Genomic DNA, 22,861 nt, shown 5'->3' with positions numbered 1-22,861 from the left:
AGGTTGTGAATGTTCAATTAAAATGCAATAATACACAATTTTCTTTGTTGATTGTATTTCCATGTAAAGCAAATACAGTAGTTTTTTACTTCTTTGTTGGGCAAACCCCATTGTTATACATGACATGACAATAAGATTCACACTGACATCCCACCAACATCAAACCTTGATTGACTATAGTGGCTATCTTTTCCCGGTGAAAAGGTACACAACCACCCCAATCCTAGACCCATCGGGCGGAGGCTCTGTATGTATGATTTGGACATCGAAAAGCTTCTTAGCTCTCTTGAAGAAAACAGATTCCTTCTTCCATCTTTTCAAATGAGCCATAACAAAAGCTATCTTCTTTCCACCTCCTAACAGGAAGAACCTCAACGTCTCAATCAGAGGATCATAGAGATGATCATGGTACACCACATCAGATCCCAAAATCAGGTCATAATCTCTACCAACAGCCTCCATATGCTGGTTATCCCCCCAGCTAAGCGCCGCAACATCAACACCCCCACATTGCTGTTCCAAAACCTTGGAGTTTGCATCAACATTGAACTGTATATTAGGCAGCACATGAGGAAGGTCGGTGACAGTAACCTTAGCACCAAGAATAGCAGCAGCAGCTATCCCAACAACACCTGTTCCTGAACCCAGTTCGAGAATACGAAGGGGCAGTGAATCCCCTTTTTCCTGACGTTTGAACAACTCGGAAAACGGAGTTGATTCGCCGCTACGGGTGTTGTCAAGGACAGTGATGAGAATGGTAGCGGCAGGCCAGAGTTGGAAAGAAAGGCCTTCAGATGGGAGTTGTCTGATGACTACATTTGAGTTAATGGATAGGAGGAAATGGAGCTGCTGTTGTTGCTGCTGCGGAGTGGCGCCATTGTCATGGCCATCTTGTGGGAGAATCATAGTGAAGGGATTGAGCTCGTCGGTGTCAATGTCTCCTTCGATTTCAACAATTGGAGAAGACATGTGACAGGCGGCGGCGGCGGCGCTTCCGGGGGTTCTTGAGGGGTTTATCCGACCCAGTCACAATTAAGGAGTCTTGCCCTAAGATCAATTTTTAGTTTTTTTTTTTCTAATATAAATGATAGTATTACCAAAAATTATGTAATACTCCCTATAATTTAAAATGGTCAAGTTGCCAGAATAGTTTGATGGACGCTAGATAAGAAGGAAAAAAAAATGGCACAAGAGGAGTGCAAGTTGTTGGATCGTGAATTCGTGATTTGTGGTTTGGAATAAATGAAACTAATTAATTAGATCGATTTTTTATTGTTTTGGTTATTATAGATTTTGTTGTTTTCTTTGATTTATTCGCGTTTTATCAGTTTTTTTTGTTATAAAATATATGACAATATATTTTTAATTTTAAGAACATATTAGATTAACTATATTGTGGCATAAAACTACCAAAACAATTAACCTTTAAGAAAACAAAAAAGACATGTATATATAATTAAATTATATACGTAGTTTTCTCCCAATTTTTTAAATTATAATTACAAACACTTAATTTACAAACAAGAATGCAAAAGGTTAATATATACCGTAAAAATTTTAAAAGAAAGATTATATAAAAATGCGGTGTGTGCATCCAGTTATGATTATTAAATAGATATTAATGTAGTCTTTCCATTATTATAACTAATAGTTTGCATTAATCACCAATGAATCAGCTGAGTAGCATATCCTAGTTTAGGTCTCAGTTGGCTGTCTTATAGCCTTATAGTGTGTTTACATGCTATTTGATTTGGGTTTGTCAATAATAATCGTCTATTAAGATATCAAAATATTAGCTTCTTTAAGACCAAAATGCAACTACATATCCAAATATTATCTTATTCAAGTCAAAATAATAACATATTGACTAATTTCGTTCTTTTATAGATTAGTAATTTTTAAATAAACTTTAAAAAGAGAATTATTTCTTTAGTGTTTTTCATTAAAAAAAAAGAAGCACATACGACTAGTTTTTAGTGGTATCAACTTAATTGATCACGAGTTTTTTGGGCTTTTTAAAGAGTATTGGGCCGTTATTCGGCCTGAATCATTCACGGTTAGGTACAGTTAGGACAAATGTTTCTCCGGATAACGAATAGGATTAATTACTTGAATAAGTCCCTTTTAATTAATACTTACTATTTTTAAACATATTTTTTAATTATTACCATTCATAGCAATATATAATAATATTATGTATACTTATTTTATTAGATCTATTATTTTCTCTTGCGCTTTTTCTCTGTTTTTTTTCTATCTCTCGCTATTTTTTTATTTTCCTCCTCGGCCCTGCAGCCTCTCTGCACCCCCTCTCTCTCTATGCTTTTCTTTCTTTCTTTTTCTCCCTGTACCTCCTCTATTTATGATTTTTCAATATTATAAAAAAAAAGTTAGGTTTTTATCAAAGGCAAAAGATCTATAGAAAAGTTAGGGAAATTTTCAGAAATCGAAGAATTGGGGCTGCTTAGTTTATAGAAGAAGTCGATTAGTTTTTTATTTGTTACTTTGGCGTTGTCGATGATTTTCATTCTAATGAAGGTTATATAAATAATTGTATTCATACCTGATGAAAATTTGAAGATTTGAATATTTGTATATATGAAGATTTGAAGATATGCATATTTGAATGTTTGAAGATCCAATAAATGAAGATATGATGTCATATTTGTGCCCCATACTTCCTCATTTCTAAAGGTGAATTCGCATGAGAAAGTTAGATTTGAAGATATGATGTCATCTTTATAACAAATAAAGAGACATAATAAACTGCAAAATGACTTAAACTTGAATTAAATATGTATTACACATATATTAAAGTTGAATTAAAAGAGAATTAAACATGAATACAAAATGTAGCAAACGAAAGAACATTCTATGATCAGTAAACTGAATAAAATTTGTATCAATAATGAATTAAACAAGTAATCCAATCGTAACAAATCAACCAATAAACTGCAAAATGAATTAAACTTGTATTAAAAGTGGATTACACAAATTTTAAAGTTGAATTAGAAGAGAGAATTAAACATAAATAAAAGACATAACTAATGAAGACCAGACATTAATCTATAGAGTGAATTAAACTTGTATCAATAATGAATTAAACAAGTAATTCAATAGTAACAAATCAATCAATAAACTGCAAAATGAATTAAATTTGCATTAAAAGTGTATTACACAATATTAAAGTTGAATTAGAAGAGAGAATTAAGAATTAATGAAAAACGTTACTAACGAAAGACGAGAGAATTATCTATAGACTGAATTCAACTTGTATTATTCATGAATAAAACATGTATTATATGTGTCTTATAAATTATTTTGATTGTATCACTAAGAACATGAATGATGTTTGTAATATGAATTATAAATGTATTATAAGTATGTTACCTAAATTATTTGGTTGGTATCAATAAGAAGAGAGTGAAGTTTGCAAATTATAAATGTATTGTTAACGATAAAACTTATGTTATATGTGTCTTGCAAATTATTTTGATTTGTGTCACTAAAAAAATGAGTAACTGTTGCAATATGTATTAAAAATGTATTGTGCATGTCTTAAAAATGTATTATTAATGTGCTACCTAAATTATTGTTGTTGGTATCTTAAGAAAGGAGTGAAGTGTGAAATATGTATTAAAAATGTATAATTCATGAATAAAACATGTATTAGATGTGTCTTATAAATTATTTTGATTTACTAAGAAAAAGAGCGTAGTTTGCAATATGTATTACAAATGTATTGTGTCTATATTGTAATGTATTACAACTGTGTTACCTAAATTATTTTAGTTGATATCACTAAAAAGGAAGTGAAATTTGCAATATGTATTATAAATGTATTATTCATGATTTAATTCAATTTTAATACAATTATGAAACATATATAATACAACTTTACTACAATTGAGATGCAGTTCCGTAAACTTCATATTTTTCGAGCTTCAATCTAATATTTCTCCTAAAATCAATTCTAAACTTAACCAAACCCTGTTAAAATTGAGAAATAAACTTCAAATGATATTTTCAATTATTTGTAGGAACAACCTATTTAAACTAATCACAAATTCATAAAATTTAAGTAATGAATTCAAAATTTGAAGTTTTATAATGACCATCAATGGTGAACTCTTGATGTTGTGATTTTAGAGATTTGAAATTCCTGCTTGAGCACATGATTCTTATCGTATTTTTGGGTGAAATTGCGATATATGGGCAAAAACTGATTTGAAGATATTTCTTTAAATGAAAATTTCAAAGAAAAAGAAGAAGAGAAGGAAGAGAAAAAATGGCAGAGAAAGAGGGAAAGAAGCGAGATAGAAAAGCTTTCATTGTACAATTTTTTAATTCCAAATAATTGCTATATCAAGTTAGAAATATTATATTGCTGGTAAATATTTTCTTATTATTGCATATTTATGTGATTTACCCTTCTTTTAAAATGGGTTAATGCTTGAACATGTTGAGATTGAACTCAAATCAAATTATCTTGAGTCCATTTCAAATTAATTGAATTGTTGAGACATTTTTCAAATTAATTTAATTGCTCAATTTTCAATTACTTTTAGAATGTTTTTTCAATTTTACCCTTCATTGGTTAGTATTGGATTAGTTATTAATTAATGTTTAGTTATTTGAATCATAAATTTGACAATAATTAATAAGGGTAAAAATGAAAGTTATGCTTAATTTATGTCTTAATCTTCTTTTCTTAAAGGGTGTGAAACACCTCAAAAATCAATTAATTTGAAATGGAGGAAATACAAGATATTTAAAATTCTTCAGAAAAATAATATATCATGCATGTATAATAATTAAGTATATATATATAATTTATCGGCTCGGTTCAGTTATTTCTTCCATTTTTTAATAAAATCAAACCAAATACTATTGGTTTTTAAAAATTTGAAACCAAAATAAACACAAATAAAATTAGTTAATTTAACTAGTTTGATTCGATTTATTGTTTTGGATCGATTTTTATCAGAACTTTTTCTTTAAATTTAGCTTATAACTTAAACATATTATTTAGTGGAATAGGAGTTATTATATTTATGGATAATGCTAAATGGCCAGAAAATTTGGCCAAATTTAAAAAAATTATAATATTTTTTTAATTTTAAAATAAACTGATCTTTTTCTATTTTTTAATTAAAAGATATTAAAGTTAAAAGGATAAAAATATTTAAAAAAATAAAATAACATAGCTATAAATATCATTTTGATCAAATTTTGACCAAATTTTCTGTGCAAAAAGAATTTTTCCTATATTTATATGTTAGTGTTCTAGTTTATATAGGTGTTTTTTTGTGTTGTTGCTTTCTACGGAAGGCATAACCTATAGATTGAATAAACCTCTAAAGCCACGAAGCTAATGGGAAAAAACAATTTAGACTAAATTTACTCAAAATTACAAGGAAAGAATGTTTGAATTCGCCCGGAAATTGCAGAAGCGAGGCGGAGAGTTGATTAGCGAGTATTGCAGTGAAATTGGAGTCGAAAATGGGGTTTTAAGGTACGGTTGCACAATAGGACACCGTCAATTGATATATTGTCTGAATGTCTCATTCATAAAATACTCTGTTGTCTTAGTTTTAAAGAAGCAACGCGGATGAGCATTCTTTCCAAAACATGGCTGCAAGCCTGGTCGACTCTTCCAAACTTGGATTTCACAGTTGATTTTTCTAAAGGCAACGATATGAAAATAGTGGATGATATTATGGGGAGATATAGGGACGGAAAAATCCCTATAGAAAAGTTTGAATTATCAGATGATCGTTTGTTCTTTGAAAATTCTCATGAAGTTTTAGTTGTCCCTATGATTGATAAGTGGCTTGGCATTGTACTAACAAATGGTGTAAAAGACCTTACGATATCATCATACCCCTTGTTTATTTTCGCAATCTTGGCGGTAAAATCCGTGAGAAAATTGGTTCTGGAATCTTGTATTCTTTTGCCTAGTGTTGTTGTGAATTGCAATTCTTTGAGAAAACTTTGTCTATTTTATGTAAGATTAGATGAAAACATGCTTCAGGCTCTACTTAATAGCTGTCTGTTGATTGAATCTTTCATATTTGAGTATTGCAAGGGCTTGGAAACAATGAATCCTCAAAAGATTAAGTCGGTTTCCCTGAAGTTCTTGAAGATTCGGTTTTGTGGGGGAATATGGGAGATTGATGCTCCAAATTTGGTATCACTTAAGTACACCTGGGAAGACATTCCTCAAATTAAAATTGTGAGAGAGTCAAGACAACTGAAGTACTCAAGAATTGTTCTTAAATGCTTAGACAGTGACAATGTAAATGCAGCACGGTTTTGTAAGTTGAGGAAGTTTCTATCAAATTCGATCTCTTGGTCTGAAGTTCTCATTGAATCTTATAGATGCAATGACATCAACATTCAAAATTTGCAACTGGACCATAAAGATTCTAATCCCCATGTGGACGTTTTAAATGTCATTATATGGAAGAATGGGGAGAGCTCAATATTTGTGGATGCTTTGGTATGGAGTAGTCAGCCAAGGAGACTCAACGTGCATTCAACAAGAGAAAAGATCACATTTTTCATTGATCATTTGATGTATATGATGAATTCGAGTTAGTCTACTTCTCATGGAAGCACGCCTCTTCTTAGTCAATTAAAAGGAGTAAAAGCCTACAAATTTGATAGGAAGAAGGAGAGTTGGCATCCTGTGGAACACAAAAGTAGTGAGCTGGTAACAACAAACTCTAATAATGTGGGATTGGTGTTATTTTTTATTAGATTGGTGATGCACTTATTCATTAATAAAGTTCTTTATTCTATGTACTTTAAGAACTTCAAATTTAAGATTTTGCATAAGTTCTTTATTTGAAAGTAGCCTTTTATCAAACATGATTAAGTTGGAAATATCAATGCACAAGAGCAGTATGCTTGATTCTCAGTTTTCTTTGTCGTTTATGTGGATTTGTTGTACATGCTTTTCGCTTATAGATGTTGTTCTGAAAATGGCTCGGTAGTTATTTCTCTCTGTCAAAGTTTACAGATATTTTAGCAATGTACATCATGTCTGAGCCGGAATAGTGAAAACGATAGATCCCACATCATGTTCTGTCATATAATCGTAAAAGTTGGATGAGTATGAACTTTACAAGCAATAACTCCGTCTTGACTCGTTTCAACTTACTGTTCTGTTTCTATTGACATACAATTCTGTTTTGGACTTGTGATATGATTTATACTTCAGTCACAACTATTTAGTATAAGCACATGACTCAATCTGCCATTTCATACTGATACAGTATTTTACTTCTTCTAAGATGCTCTGAAGAACTTTGCATGGAAAAGTTTGTGTCTGTAAACCATTTGACAGGATGTTCATATTTATAGATGTAATCAGATAGTTACTTCAGCAGTCCTTCACTGTCAAAATTATGTACAATAGCATCTCTTTAGAGTGCCTGTGTTGCACCAGTTTTCGTATTATAATGAGGAACTTGAGCCAATGTTGGTTTACTTTGGAAAATTGCGCAACACCATGAGCAGTAACCAACAGAAAAACCATCCTGATTTGTTTTTTCGATAAATTGCTGTTTCAACTTTTTACTTGTTGATTTTGTAAGCTGATACCAGTTTTAAGGGAGACATTGTTGGTTTCTTGTGAAATACATTATCAGATCGATTACAACACCACACGGTGCTGTTCTGAACTTTTCATTTTTGCCTATTCCGTTATCCAGTGGTGTTGTGAATCTCAATTCTTTGAGAAAGCTTTCTCTATCGTACGTAAAATTAGACGAAAAACATGCTTCAGACTCTACTTAATAGTTTTCCCTTGATTGTCTCTTTCATCTTTGAGTATTGTTCAGGCTTGGAAACGATTGAGCTAGTGAATCTTCAAAAGATCAAGTCGGTTTCCCTGAAGGTCTTGAAGATTCGGTTTTGTTGGAGCATATGGGAGATTGATGCTTCAAATTTGGTGTCATTTGAGTACATAGGGAATCAAATTCCTGAACTTCAAATTTTGAGAGAGTCAAGACAACTGAAGCAACCAAAAATCATTCTTCAATTGTCATATATAATTGTATGAGTTTGAAATTGATAAATTTGTTAAACTCTTCCATAGCTCATTTCAACTTACTTCTCTGTTTCAATTGACTCCCCAACATATAGTTCTGCTTTGGACTTGTGATATTCACAAGGCAGTCTTCAGTAATGGTGTTATAAATCGGAGATGCTTATTGTTGTTATTGTGTGGTATCATTAAGATTTTTTGTTCGCACCCTACTCATTATTCAATGTTATTGTTGTGGTATTATTAAGATTTTTTTGCTAAGAAATATTCATTAATCATTGATACTATAAGAGTATATATATACAGATATTCTTGTGATATTATTAAGATTTATTATAGTAGTCTAGTTATTTATTTATTTTATTTTTATTACTTTGAAAATAGTTAGTTGGTATTTTAATTTTTTTGTATCTATTTTGTTTTCTTAAAAAGGAAAAAATATAGAAAAAGGAGAAAAAAAAATTAATAAGAAGATTAACTAACGAAAAAAGGGAAAGAAGGACCAAAAAAAAAAAAAGAGAAGAAGAAAAGAAAGAAAGAAAATAATAAAATCATTACGAAATGGTATCTCTGAAAAGAATAAAAAAATGAGAAAAGAACCAAAATAAAAATAAAAATAATAAATGAGAAAAGAACAAAAGAATAAATAAAAATAATACTGAGAAAAAAATTAAAAGTAATTAATGATAGGACAAAACTAGCGGTGTGCAAGGTTTGGATAAAAATCNCAACTTTAGCAATACTTACTTAAAACAATTTTGTTCCTTTAAACTTAGCAAATTCACAACTTTTAGCAATATCGTCATTCAGCCAAATTGTTATATATGGTTAAAAGAATAATATTGACAAATATCGTAAATATTTTTTTTAAAAATGTACACGTAAGTGATTTTCCCTAATGAATAACATCTCTAGTTAAAATGGAATTAGGCAAGTTACACATTTATTGGTCAGTAAAAAATAATGAAGAAGTTACTTATCTAAATACACAACTTATTTTATCATATTTTTTAAAATTACATATCATTTGAAAGAATAACAAAAATTCTTATTTTCCTCACTCTTACGCGATATGTATCGAGACATGTGTGTCTTGTATCAACAAAGGTAATGTATCAGGACGCGATGTATCGAAACGTTGAACGATGTACTAGGACATGTGTGTCTTGTACCAACAATGGTAATGTATTGGGATGCGATATATCGGGACGTTAAGTGATGTATTCGAAATCCTTAAATTTTAAGGAATTTTTGTAATTTAGAAAAGAGTAAAGATAAGATTTAATTAGCTCCTAACAATATGAAATTTATGTAATTTTTACAATAATAATTACATTCCCTAGTTATATGTATATAAATGATATATTATACTTTATTGATTATAGTTTTATTTATATTTTTCAACGTTATAAATATTTTATCTTAGTAAACTTAAAAATGAATCATATGTTTAAATATCATATAAACCAATGAGTTATCATAATTTTGTAAACAACCCTTTTATGGATATTCAATGCATACTATATGAACATTTGGTGCACGATTGCATAGTCATAAATAGTCATTTCGAATATTATCCATCTTCCAGGAAAATTTATGAACAAATACATGTTTTCCATTTAATCGCATACCTTTGAAGTCAAAAGTACAAACGAAGAACCAAGAAATTACTCAACCCCATACATTTGCAACAATAATAATGGCATTATAGAAACTTTTATAAACTAAGCCAATGTTATATACGTTAGATAGATTATAAATCATTCATATATCATTTAACAATGTATATTTAGGGGCTGGTATATGAGAAAATAAAGATTGTATTTGTATGTAAGTAATAAAAGATTGTATAAAACATATATATAACATGAGTTCAATATAGTTAAGTAATTAATACTTATTATAGAAAAATATACATTAACCAAATTATATGTAAGTACTAAAAGATTGTATAAAACACATATATAACATGAGTGCAATATATAATTACTATTATTTTCGAAAATAATCTTCCCTAATAACATTACTAGCTATGGCCTAGCCATATACTATCGTAGCAATTAAATCAGCACTTTTGATACTGCTAATAAAAGCTATATAATATCATCTCAATATATATATATATATGTGGTGAGTGGCTCCTTCATGAGGATTGAGGGGTTATTTAATTTGTGAAGTTTCAATGCACTTTGTATACGTGCAACAGTTAAAACAAAATCCCTGTTTATTTAAACACGACTCAACAGATACAGAGTTTTAGGAGGGTACAGATTATTTTTATTAAATATTAATTAAGTAATATGGTGGACAAACAATTAAATAAATCTTTAATAAGCTTATGGGGAAAAGGAGCAGGAATATATATTATACATGGCGGTCGTAATTAAATTTATGAATTAGCAGAAAGGGTTCACAGATCAAAAACAAACAAATGTTACACATATAACAAGAACACACCATACACAGCACAGCCAGCAGGCAGATGCTCTTATGCTTTCCAAAGGATTTTTATGCTCATCATTATAACCATTTCCTATATACCTAAATGCTGATTGTCGGGTACATTTTCTCAAACCTAGTAAAATCACATAAAATAGCAATTGACGGTCACTTACTCCCTAGCTTTGTCCATTTTTATTTGTTCATATTTGATTTGGTATCTCGTCCCTTAAGAACTATAAGTGTTCATTTAGTTGAGAATAAGTTACTCTAGGATTAACTATTTTGGTCCGGAATAACTTATTATCCCATTATTATAATATAACACCTTAGCTTAGCTTCAACCAAACGCAAGTTAAAATAATCCTATATTTTATCCTAAATTTATTAGGAAAATCCTTTTTGGCCAGAGAATTTGGCCAGAATGGTATTTTACCTTTTTAAACATTTTTATCCTTTTAACTAAAAAATAGAAAAAAGATCAATTTATTTTAAAATAAAAAAGATATTATAATTTTTAAAAATTTCTGACTGAATTTTGGCCAAATTTTCTAGTCATTTAGCATTACCCAATTTATTATACCTTACACTCACACCAAACTAGGAAACTAGGAGTACTGTATTTGCCTCTCTCCAGTACAATTTATTTAATTTTCTTCAAATTTTATTACCTTATCCTATGACGGTGCATCTATCAAATCAATTAATTAATTTTCTTACTTTTATAAACTTTTGTGCTTACTGGTATTGTTGGATCCTATTTCAATAAAAATTGATGTGTCGATTCATTTGTTTATTCACAATCAAATTGATTTAGTGGGTGTACTAAAAAAAAAATTACTAACCCGGAAAAATCATACTATTCATAGTATCTTTTAAGATCCATTTTACCACAGTATTAGTTGAAGGTTTTGTTCGATTCACATATGCAATGTGAATGCTTTGTTTGATTAAAAATATAATCAATTAAATAAATGTGTAATTTATTTAATATTTTTTATTTTTATTTTATGAAATATATCACATAATTCAATATAATAGTATATCATAGCTACGGATAGAAAAACTTTTAGGTAAAATAGACAACACATTTCAATTAGCAATATTGTCTTACTCTGGTTATGATGACAAACAGAGATTAAAGGACATGGACATACAAATGAAGGGCAGAAAGCGTTATATGCAAAATTTATAGCTACGCTTTAATTGGCAAACTAATCTTAGAATAGGAGAAAAAAAATTCTTTCAAAGCTCACTTTAATGTATTTTGATGTAAAGCTACACTTGTCAATTTATTTATTTATTGGTTATAATATAAATTATAGTAATAGAAAGAAAAAAAAATCATTTCTTTCAAAGATGCAGTATATTTTATTATCATATATAGTTGAGAACAGAACACTGCATCATTTTTGCACTAAAATTACAAGACAGGGTAAATTTGATTCTAGTTCGAGTACATGCATCTAAATATGAGAAGTATATACTAAACATGAGAAGCTCATGAAATAAGAAGATTTGGGAAACAGTGCAATAAAACTATAACAGTGATGTAGTGAATCTATCTTTTTCACCTTTTTAATTGAAGAGGATCATAGTACGTACAATTGATGATTATAAAACGAAAAAGCAATGAACACCACTGTTGTGTAACAGTATTAGTAGGTATTTAGCCATAGTTTTCAAATATTTTTCACTTAATTATTTGAAATTTATGGAGTTATGGATGAAAATGGAGTTGTGTGCATTTGGTTATACTTTTTGCAATTAGAATAATGTTCATGCGTGATTGTACTTAATTACTCCCTCCGTCTCATATTAGTTGATCATCTTACTAAAAATAGTTGCCACATATTATTTTACTAAATCAAGAAAACATTAATTAATTTTTTCCTCTATTACCCTTGCAATTAATTCTTTTTAAAGTGTTCACATTTGTTTATAAATTTTTCTAGGAGTTTTTTAAGGGGTGAATTAGTAAAATTATCTTCTTATTTATGATTTTTTAATATACACATAAAAGGGATTTTGGAAAATGATCAATTAATATGGGACAGAGGGAGTAATACAACTTCAAAAGTACTAGAAAGTGAGTTGAAAAACAAAGCATAACCTGTTTTCCAAATTTGAAATTCAACTTTAAGTCGAATTTAAAAATTTTATGGTCAAACGGGTCCTTATTAGCTAGACTTGAAATATTAACGTAAATTTCCAAAAACAGACTAGTCTCTTTGGAAAAGTAATTAGGGGTATGAATGACATTATGGGCATAAGAAGAAAAAGTCACGAGAGAGATCTAAGTTTGCTTTGGGTACAAGGCTACACCACCCTTACAGGAGACAATAAGAGGTTACAGTTTTTATTCTTTAAGAGGAATAATATTGAGATTCATTTTTTGACCATAAAGTATTATAAACTCAAAAACTTTTTAATGATATAACAACTTATAAGTTATATAGATCTATCAATAGTTGCTCTATCTTTAATTTCTCTTTTGAATCTGTCCAATTTCTTTTGCTTTACTCCATCTATATATGATCTATACATATATAGACCTATACTAAACTTACTCTAACTATACACATTAAAAGTTTAAAGAAGAGACTGCATTGAGACTGACGAAATGAGATTCATCCCAGTTGTATCTTGTGACTTTTGAGGAATGACTTCTTTCTTTTTTTTCTCTTTTTTAAAAGTGTTTATAGTTCATTTGAATTTTGGATTTAAACAAGACCAAATACAACTATATATGGACAATGACAACACATTAGTTACATTCTACTCTCAATCGATCTTTATGTATAGTATTGAAAACTTTACTAAAAAGACATATATGTGTATATATACCTACTAAGTTGGAATTTCTTATCACATCAATTTAAACTTTATAAGTTTTGAACTAAAATAGTGACACCGTGTTTGTAATTGAGTTTTGAATTTAATATTTGTACCTTTTTTAGCGATTTTTTAATACACGACTAAAGTAAATTAGGACCCGACCCATACGTAACTTTAACTTTCTATGTTTGATTGACTCCGAAATATTGTATACACTTATACTATAACTTTTTATGTTATCAATGTAATTTAACCAGTGATATTAAGTTAAATCATTATTTTTAATTACTCCCCCCACTCCATATTAGTTGCTCATTTTCTTTTTTATGCGCATATTAAGAAATTATAAATAAGAAGATAATTTTACTAATTCCCCCCTTAAAATTTTTTATAGAAATTTTACAAAAACATGTAAACATTTTCAAAAGAATTAATTGCAAGGGTAATATAGAAAAAAATAAATTAATATTTTCTTGATTTAGTAAGATAATGAACTATTTTTAATAAGATGATCAACTAATATGATACAGAGAGAGTATTAATTAGTGTTGCCGATACTATAGATTGAGACTTTAGTTTGGCAATGACAGTCGGCTTGGTTATAGCTAATTTGCATGTGCATGGCGAGTTTGATAAGTGCATGTAAAGGGCCGCGTGGCACGTGAATTAATGGGTAATGATTAACACTTTATTGGGTTAGTGTATTAAGCAGCAAAGCAACGCAGATGAGATACGATAATAATTAGAGGCAATATATATTTGGAAAATTGGTCCCAAAGTTAGGGCTGGGCCCACAAAATCTAACAAGCCACGTAAACATAATCATCATCATCACAGAGAGTATAATTAATGAAGGGAAGCGTGAGTATATTTGTTGGTCAGCCTTAAACGATGTGAAAATTTAATGGTGCTCGGCATTCGTGGGGGTTTCGTTTCCATTATTAACCAAAACCTAGAGAGTTTCATTAAAAATTACTTAAAAAAATCCTACGGTCTCATATTAATTTTCAAGATTAGTAGAGTAAAAAATTACTCTCACCGATCAACAATAGTTATTCACTATCAATTTGACACATTTCTTAAGAAACTATAAATAGAAAGGTAATTTTATTATATTATCTTTTGAATATAATAGATATAATGTCTTGAAAAATGTAATAAAGAAATAACTATAATTAATGATAAAAGATAAATTAGGAACTAAGTGTAAATTATTCATTGATTTCATAGAGTGGACAATCATTGTTGAACATCCTAAAATAGTATAATGGACAACTATTATTGGACGAGGGAGCATATATTTGTTTTCATTTATTTATGTTTTTCCAAGAAACATAAAAAAAAAAAAAAAGAACACATCACATTTATTGCCAGAATATTTATTGGCATTTGAGATCATTGATTCGTTATTTGTAATCAAAGGCGAAGCTAGCATACTATTATGGGTTCATTCGAACCCTCTTTGGAGAAAAATATTACTCTATCATTTCATTTTATGTGAGGTAGTTTGATTCGACACGAAATTTTAAAGAGAAATAAAGATTTTTAAAATTTGTGGTCCAAAATGAATGATTGAAATTTGTGTGGCTGTAAATCATTTCATTAAGAGTAAAATAGACATTTTATAGTTTAAATTGTTACTTACTATAGAAATGTATCATTTTTTTTTGGACAGACTAAAAAGGAAAATAAGTCACATAAATTGATACAGAAGATATACTATTATATATACATTGTTAAAATTATTTTTTTATGTATATATAATAAACGTTAGACTCACTTTAATTAATTCATATGTTTACTTTTTAACCCCTTACCAAAAATCTTTTAACTCCGTCACGATCGGTAATTCAATAGAAGATTTGCAGTGTAGAGAGGGTAATGAAATTGTGTAAATCGAAGTAACATGGTGGGGTGGGTTGATAGAGCATCTTTTGGAAAGTGGAGGGTCTGGTCTGGTCTCTGGTCTTCCCGTTTGTCGAACAAAGGGTGACACCAATCTCAAGATGATCTGATTCTCTCTCTCTCTCTCTTTGTTCTTTGGATTTTGAATCTTTTAATCCCAAATCCAATTGATATTCCAGAGGTGTTTTTGTTCTCTTTTGGTTTTGGACCCCATCACATTTCATCATGAGTATATGTGATTCATGGTGGCCCCCTCTTACTTTTTTTCTTCATAATTATTAAACAAACACACCAAATCTAGCTTCATTTCCCCTTTTCTTTCTTTTCAAACAAATTATTAAATCCGGAGGGTACTTTTTAGCTACACTAAGTTTGCATCTTTGAGTCAAAGATTTGCTCTCTATGTCATGTTCCAAACATTTGTTGCTTTGATGATTGCAGAGAATCTCATTTTCATGATTCCTATTCCTATTCCTTCCCATCCCTTTTTCTCTTTCTCGCTTTTTGTCTACTCCACACTAAATCTATGCATCTCCTCGTTACTCTATCCATTTTTGTTTTATTTGTAACTCGAATTTATAATTTTATAATTATTGATTGAGGGTGCTTATTAATTATTGAACAGTCCTCTCTAGTTATTTTTTAGCATTTGTCCATAGACTTTGGGAATAGATTTTGAAATTTTTTCTTTAAATATATGTTTAACTTAGATTCAACTTCAAAATATACGAGAGCTGAATCATTCTTTTGTGTTACTCTATATCCAGACAATTATTAATCTTATTAGAAACAAATCTAGAAAATTATATATGGTGTGTGTAAAAATAAATCAATGTTGGAACTTGGATTGAGAAGAATAAGAGTGAAGGGTGGTTGATATAGATAGATAATCATGATGACAAGAAGACCAAGATTACCTAAAACATTCATAGATTCTCTCAGTCAGTTCACGTGAATACATGGTAGTACGACCAATTTACTAGTGATGTTGGACAATGCCTAAAACTGCTTCTTGTTATTTTCTGCACCTTAAGATGAAAAAAGGAGTGGTGTATGCTCAGTAATTAGCCACTTTTACTCCTCTCCAGTATCATATTTTTATCAATCACTTACAATATTCCTTACTCTAACTTGATGGATTTGACTGCCTATTGCACTAATCAAGTATAGTCTTTGTTCGTTCATAATTATAAACACCACTACCTTACACTGACCCAAGCTAACCAGTAACCTCAAGTCTCATGACTTGCATTTGATGCACATTCAGATTCAAGATTTGTCACAGCGGATTTAATATTATCTAGGAGATATTATTTTTACTACTATTTACATCTTAAGATATAATTATTTTACCGATAAATGTTAATTTACTTTATTAAAGTGTTTGTAGTGTTTAAAAACAATTACTACTAGGGACAAGATAGGAAACATAATACTTTGCCCATCTTATTTCATATGAGTTAGTTTTTCTCAATCCGAGTTTAAATAAGAAATAAAATTTTTTGAAACTCGTGGTCTAATAAGTGATAGATATATGTGTGATTATAAATCATTATGCTATAGAAATGTATCGTTTCTTCTTGAGACTAACTAAAAAAAAGTAAATCATATAAAATGAGATAGAAGAAGTAATGATTGATTTTGTTGTGAACTTGAAAAATGACAAATAATTTGAAACGGAGAAAAAATTAATTTCCAGTATGATTGGGGTGGCAGGGAGAGTGCAGAAAGGTGGGTTTGGGGGTAGGGGTAGGGGTATATGGAGAGCAAGGGTTAATAGTATTGGGTGTTGAGTTGAGAGTTGAGACAGGTCGCCTCGTGATCGGAGAAGGCAGATCCATGGAAGACTGTTCCCCCTTGTCACGTGGGTTCTCTTTTGACTAACAATAATGAGTTATGACCCATTCATTTCTTAGCTACGTACTCTACACTTACTACATTATACATAGGGAGTATACATAAATCAAATTACAAAAAGTAGTCGTAACACATGAGAACTAGCAGTATAACGACTCAGGTATTACTATATATAGTGACCACTTGGCATTTGCTTATCAATAGCATACAGTCTATCATGTAACACATGATCATCTGGTCCCTACCTCTCTGCAATTTTTTCTGCAAACAAAGAAACGTTGTAGCAGACGTTTGACGACCAACGTGGACTACCCTGCACCTGCTGACTAGTATTTCGACATTTTATGAACTTATATAAATCAGCTAACAGACAATACTACTACAAACCCCAAAACTCTCTCTAGTCTCTAGTTAATACAATTCAAACCTTCTATTATTACTTCTTTACCCCTTTTCTTTGGCCTCTATAAACTCCTTGCTAATTTGAAGAAGTAGAGAAAAAATGATGCATCGTTGTAGTGGGAGTATGGTTGGTCCATGTTCATGCGGTCTGTTTCATAACCAAACCGGCACTACTTCTTCATCTGCATTCTCAATGCTCTTCCCCGATGAATATTCGGAAAACATGTACTGTTTTGCCCCTTCATCTGTCGATTGTACTCTTTCCTTAGGAACTCCTTCTACTCGCCTTATCAATGACGACAATCATGAAAAGAGATCATCAGTTTACTCTAATAATCATGAACGTCGTCGTTCTTCCTCTAATTGCATGTCCAATTTCTGGGATATTCTTCACCCCAAACAACATCTTACTACTCCTCCTTCCGCTCAATACAAGTCCACTCGTGCTCCCAACAACAACTCTACTACTACTACTGATCCCCTTGTTGCTCGCCGCTGTGCTAACTGTGACACCACTTCTACACCTCTATGGAGAAATGGCCCTAGAGGACCTAAGGTATATTTTTTGAATGATAATTATTTATATTTACATTGTATAAAAATTGATCAATATATATATGTTCATGAACAAGTAAGATTCATTTTTTTATTTTTTTTTGATGGTTATAACGTTTTTGCAGTCACTTTGCAATGCGTGTGGAATTCGTTTTAAGAAGGAAGAGAGAAGAGCGAGTGCAGCAACAGCGACGGCTAACGGTGGAGGGGGAATGGAAACGACGACGCATAAACACTGGGTTCATCATCATCACCATTCACAGCCTACAAAAATGCCTTGTTTCTCTTCAGCTAGTTATGGAAATGATCAGTTCAGGTTCATTGAGGATAATGAGCATCACCGTGACTCCGATGCTACGGCCACCGGCATCCCGTTCTTTCCTTGGCGTCTCAATGTTGCTGATAGGCCTAGCCTTGTTCATGACTTTACTAGATGATTTTTTTAAAAATTAAAAGTAGGATCAAGGTTTAATTAATTTCAAGAGAAGGAAAAAATTAAAACGGGAGATGAGGCCAATTGATGACGTGTCATGATGATGGTGGGCTATGGTTGAAGAAATTCTTTATCTTTTACTGATGTTTTCTTTTTTTGGTCCATCGTCTTTCATATAGAGATGGAGTGAAAATGAGTTAATTCTAATGTTTTTATGTTTCTTGGCTTTTTTCTCTCCTTTTTGGGGACTAGTTGTTATATACATTACTCCTAGTATCTTTAACTTTTCACTTTGATGATGATCAGTCATATATATATATATTACTTTTGAGACTCATCACTTTTTCTCTGTTAGTCCTCGTCATCCATATAATTTACACTTTCTTGAATATGATGATCCACCAACACTTCTCTCTTTATCAACTGAAAGTTTTCTGCTGTTAATACTGCCGGCAAATTCTGAAACAGTCTCTCTTTTTAGCTTTCTACTATGTGTCACCAGAATTATTGCTACACTATTGCTGCATGCCTGCATTTGTGAATTACTAGCCATGGCAGAGCCAGAATTTTTGTTAACAAATTTAAAATATAGAGAAAATAAACATACAAAAAAGATAAAAGAGATTTAACATTCATTATATATACGGACAAGCCATCATGTGGCGAAAATGCATTTAGAAAAACATTTATTATATATAACATAAAAAATAAAATTTTAACCTTAGATATATAGGGTAATCTTACACCCTGCACCTTGTTCCGCCCCTAATTTATTAATTAATTAGTCCGAGTAGTTCATTTCATTCTGGGCCACAACTGAAATATTAGTTTCAATCCGTGTTTGAGTTAACTATGACTGAGCTGATTATTTCGGTAACAGTTACTCTTTACGTTTTAATTCATGTGACATACTTTTCTTTTAATCTGTCCATGTAACCTTCGAATAATTGGGAACATTTTAATTTTAAAATTCTATTTTTATAGTTAATGAAATGATTTATAGTCATACAAATTGAGTCAAGTCAAATAGTGTCATATAAATTGAAATGAAAAACTGCGATACGGTTTCCCTTAAATTTTTTCTTTTCGTTTGGAGTGCAACAGGACAGAGCACTTGTTAGGACCGAAATAAGCAGGTGTAATGCGGAAGCTAGCAAAGCAAACCTCGAAAGACCACAAGTAAGAAGACAAACGAGAAACACACCAAAAGAGACAGATTTAACGTGGTTCGGTCAATCGACCTACGTCCACAAAGGAGATGAGCAATCCACTATAAATATGAGAGTACAAAATATAGAGAGAAACAACCTCAACCAATTCACTCGGAATACAAGGAGGTACACAAAACTCTCCCCCATAACCGCAACTCTCAAAACCCTAGGACTACATTGTGAATGCTAATTAAGTTAGAAGGAACAAGCCTATATTTATAGAGTCCTAAACCTTTCCTACAAGAAAAGGACTAGTAAAATATTAAAACCTTTTCCTAAAAGGAAAACCTATTTATGGTAAGAAATCAGGGCAAATAAACCCTAACAGACAGAACACTGAGCACAGCATGGTCCTGAAGAACATGGAAATGAAATTGCAGTGTTTAGCTGTAACAGAAAACTAAAGGACTCTCTGTATGTATGCATTGCAAGATGTGATGTTCCATTTTGGCTTTTTCGGGTGCCTGAAATACGGTTAATTATGGCTTTTAATTTGTGTCTAAATTTATCTAGGCATGATTATTTTTTTACAAAAAAATTATAATTAAAAGAAAGTTAAGAGATATTTATGTGGTATAAATTGAAACAGATAAATTTCAATTTACTATTGGGTCTTCAAGATTTGGTTGAAGATAAGTTTACCATGTGGAAGACATACAAAGTGAAGGAGAAATCTGGCAAAAATTAGGTGTGTAATGGCTAGTTTTGGGACTGCCTATTTACCACCATTTAAAATATAAATTAGAAATGACCACTTTTAAGAAACATGAGACTTTTTCATTCTTCGACATGCTTAAACCGTCAATTTTCAAACCCCAACATTATTTATTGGAGTTCGCTCGTTGTGCTCTGCTAAACTTCTCTGGCAACTCCTTTGAGCTTTCATCAAACTCTTGAATGGCAGAATTAGATTTTTTTTTCACAAAATAGTTCAAAATATTAAAAAGTAAATATACGAATAAGTTGAGAAAGTTCAATATTTATTATATAAATAAAAAATAATTTTAACTTTGTATACACGACATAATTTTTCAAGAGAATTCGAATGAACTCTTTGCTCCAACCTGGCTCTATCCCTATTTCAAGTAATGAAATTTGCACATTATCATATGAGACAAATGAAACGTCATGTAAAGAGCTCAATTTTTTCCTTTTTTTATGTCCATGGTTATTCCTTCTGTTAATTGCCAGAATATGGGGATATTAATCATATTGAAAGCTATTGGATAGAAAATAAATACATTGTACTATGATGAGATACAAACTCAAAAAGGGAAAAATTGTATATAATAGCAAATTATTAATTCAAATTAAATGTTATAACCACAGTTTGCTTTAATTGTAATCCGTAGCAAACTGTTGTCATTCGCCTCTCTCCCTGAAATTCTCACTCGCTAGTCTCTCCCTCGCCTCTCTTATTTTATACAAACACAAATGTATAAATTGTGTTTCTATTTGTATAAAGCGAGAGAAAATTGTATATACACATGGAAATACAATCTGATGTTCCATAGCAAACATAAAATTTGCTATGGAGTGCAATTATGCAAAATATAGCTAAAACATACAAATATGAAAGTGTTGATCCATTTAAATGGTCCACGTAGCAGATGAAATTTGCTAAATGTGAAAGTTGCTCAAAATATTTTAATTGAAAATGACGGACCAATATTCTAGTATCAGTTGAAATGAAGGTTGGGCTTGTGGTGTTGATCCATTTAAATGGCCCACGGAGCAGACGAAATGACCTGGCCATCTTACTACTGAAGCCCAGAACTCTGGCATGACCAAGGAAATTGTTTTCATGATTATATATGTAGATAGTTATAAATATTCGGTATGGTTCATGAGTAATTCAAAAGTACAGTTAGGTTGTATATCATAATACTTATAAGTTTTTTTTTTATTGAGTCGAGGGTCTTTATTCGAAAATAACTTCTCTATCTCATCCTTAAGACAGTGGTAAATACACTACCCAAATTTGAAATCACTGGAATAATACACAAACTTCAAATCAAATCCAAGTCACCTAAAATAAAACAAGTCAATAAAAATGCTATTTATCACTGATTGTGAAACTAGCTAGCTAGGTAGACAGAAAAGTTGTCATGCACAATACATTAACGTGTATACACATTTCTCGTATAGTCACACTGCTTTAATTATCGTCTTATACCCCAAAAAAAAGTCTACGCAAATGAAAGGGATCGGTGCATGTGGGTCGGAAGTAGGCAGTGTGGTTGATCAAAATTTAAACAAACTTTGTATTGTATAGGAAGACAAATAATTAATCAGCAGTCAATTAATAATAAATTGTTCAACAGTAAACTGACCCCATATGTAAAATGACGTGCAAGAAAATCCCCAATTAATTAATCATGATCTTGAAACTATTTGTCCAAGTGTACCATTAAAAAATGTTCCTTAATTTTTCTTAATCAATCTACTCATGATATATTTTTACGTACCACAGCTTAATAATTGAAGGAAGTACTTCAATTGCTACATGGCTAATTGCTTTCAGGTTTCTTCCAAGGCTTAAACATATCTCTAATTAGATTCTGTCAAATAGACTAAAAAGTGATAATTTTCTTGGTACGTTTATTTTATGGATTTACTACTATATGTTTTACACAGAATCGTCGGTGTAAATTAAACATTTCTTTTACTATCGTTGTATGAAGTCATTCAACGGATATTCATAGATAAACATTTTTATCGTAGAATATGAAATCTTGAAAATAAGATATACTGATATATTATTATTATTATTATATGTATTGGTAGGGAGGTGTGCAAAAAGTTGGTTGAAGCGTATAAGCATTAAATCGTGACAGTTTTCACCAACAAGATTCAGCTTCACTTTCTCTCGGCAAATGATCATAATTTATACTTGCATTAGAAGTCTCTTTCAACATCTGTATGTCCCATTTAATCAACATATACATGTCCCATTCAACTAAGCGTATAGATTTATATGTATAGACATAATACACAAACATGTTCTCTAACTTGGTCATAGCTGATGTCTGATAACATCGATACTCTTCAATTTTAGGTGTGCTCTAGTAGATACTTAAATTTGTCTAAAATTAAGCGAGTAAACACATGCATATATCCTACGTTCTACATAAATTGTACGCCTTCCAATTGACTCAAAAAATGGGA

General features: G+C 30.6%; 3 protein-coding genes and 1 pseudogene across 4 annotated transcripts in view; 2 read left to right on the top strand and 2 right to left on the bottom strand.

Annotated features, from left to right (window-relative positions):
* The window catches only part of LOC125849239 (protein RADIALIS-like 5), a 79,998-nt gene that overhangs the window by 15,390 nt on the left and 41,747 nt on the right, over window positions 1–22,861 (bottom strand). Inside the window, exon 3 of one of the 2 annotated variants that reach the window (XR_007444598.1) lies at window positions 1–66. The exons of the other annotated variant lie outside the window; for it this stretch is intronic. The gene's annotated coding sequence lies outside the window, so the exon portion shown is untranslated. The remainder of the gene's footprint in view (window positions 67–22,861) is intronic. 2 annotated transcript variants of the gene reach the window in all.
* LOC125849237 (uncharacterized) lies at window positions 32–1,071 on the bottom strand. The gene has a single exon (XM_049529279.1). It carries the CDS (start codon window positions 967–969, stop codon window positions 184–186), a length of 786 nt encoding a protein of 261 aa, XP_049385236.1. The 5' UTR covers window positions 970–1,071; the 3' UTR covers window positions 32–183.
* Window positions 5,424–6,770, top strand: LOC125849234 (putative F-box protein At1g49610; annotated as a pseudogene).
* Window positions 17,556–18,798, top strand: LOC125849238 (GATA transcription factor 19-like). Its single transcript, XM_049529280.1, has 2 exons — window positions 17,556–18,050; window positions 18,175–18,798. The coding sequence occupies exons 1-2, from the start codon at window positions 17,595–17,597 to the stop codon at window positions 18,484–18,486; spliced, it is 768 nt and encodes a 255-aa protein (XP_049385237.1). The 5' UTR covers window positions 17,556–17,594; the 3' UTR covers window positions 18,487–18,798.

The sequence above is a fragment of the Solanum stenotomum genome, chromosome 12, assembly GCF_019186545.1.
Source record: "Solanum stenotomum isolate F172 chromosome 12, ASM1918654v1, whole genome shotgun sequence".
NCBI classification, from domain to species: Eukaryota; Viridiplantae; Streptophyta; class Magnoliopsida; order Solanales; family Solanaceae; genus Solanum; species Solanum stenotomum.
This window is presented reverse-complemented; position numbering and strand designations above follow the sequence as displayed.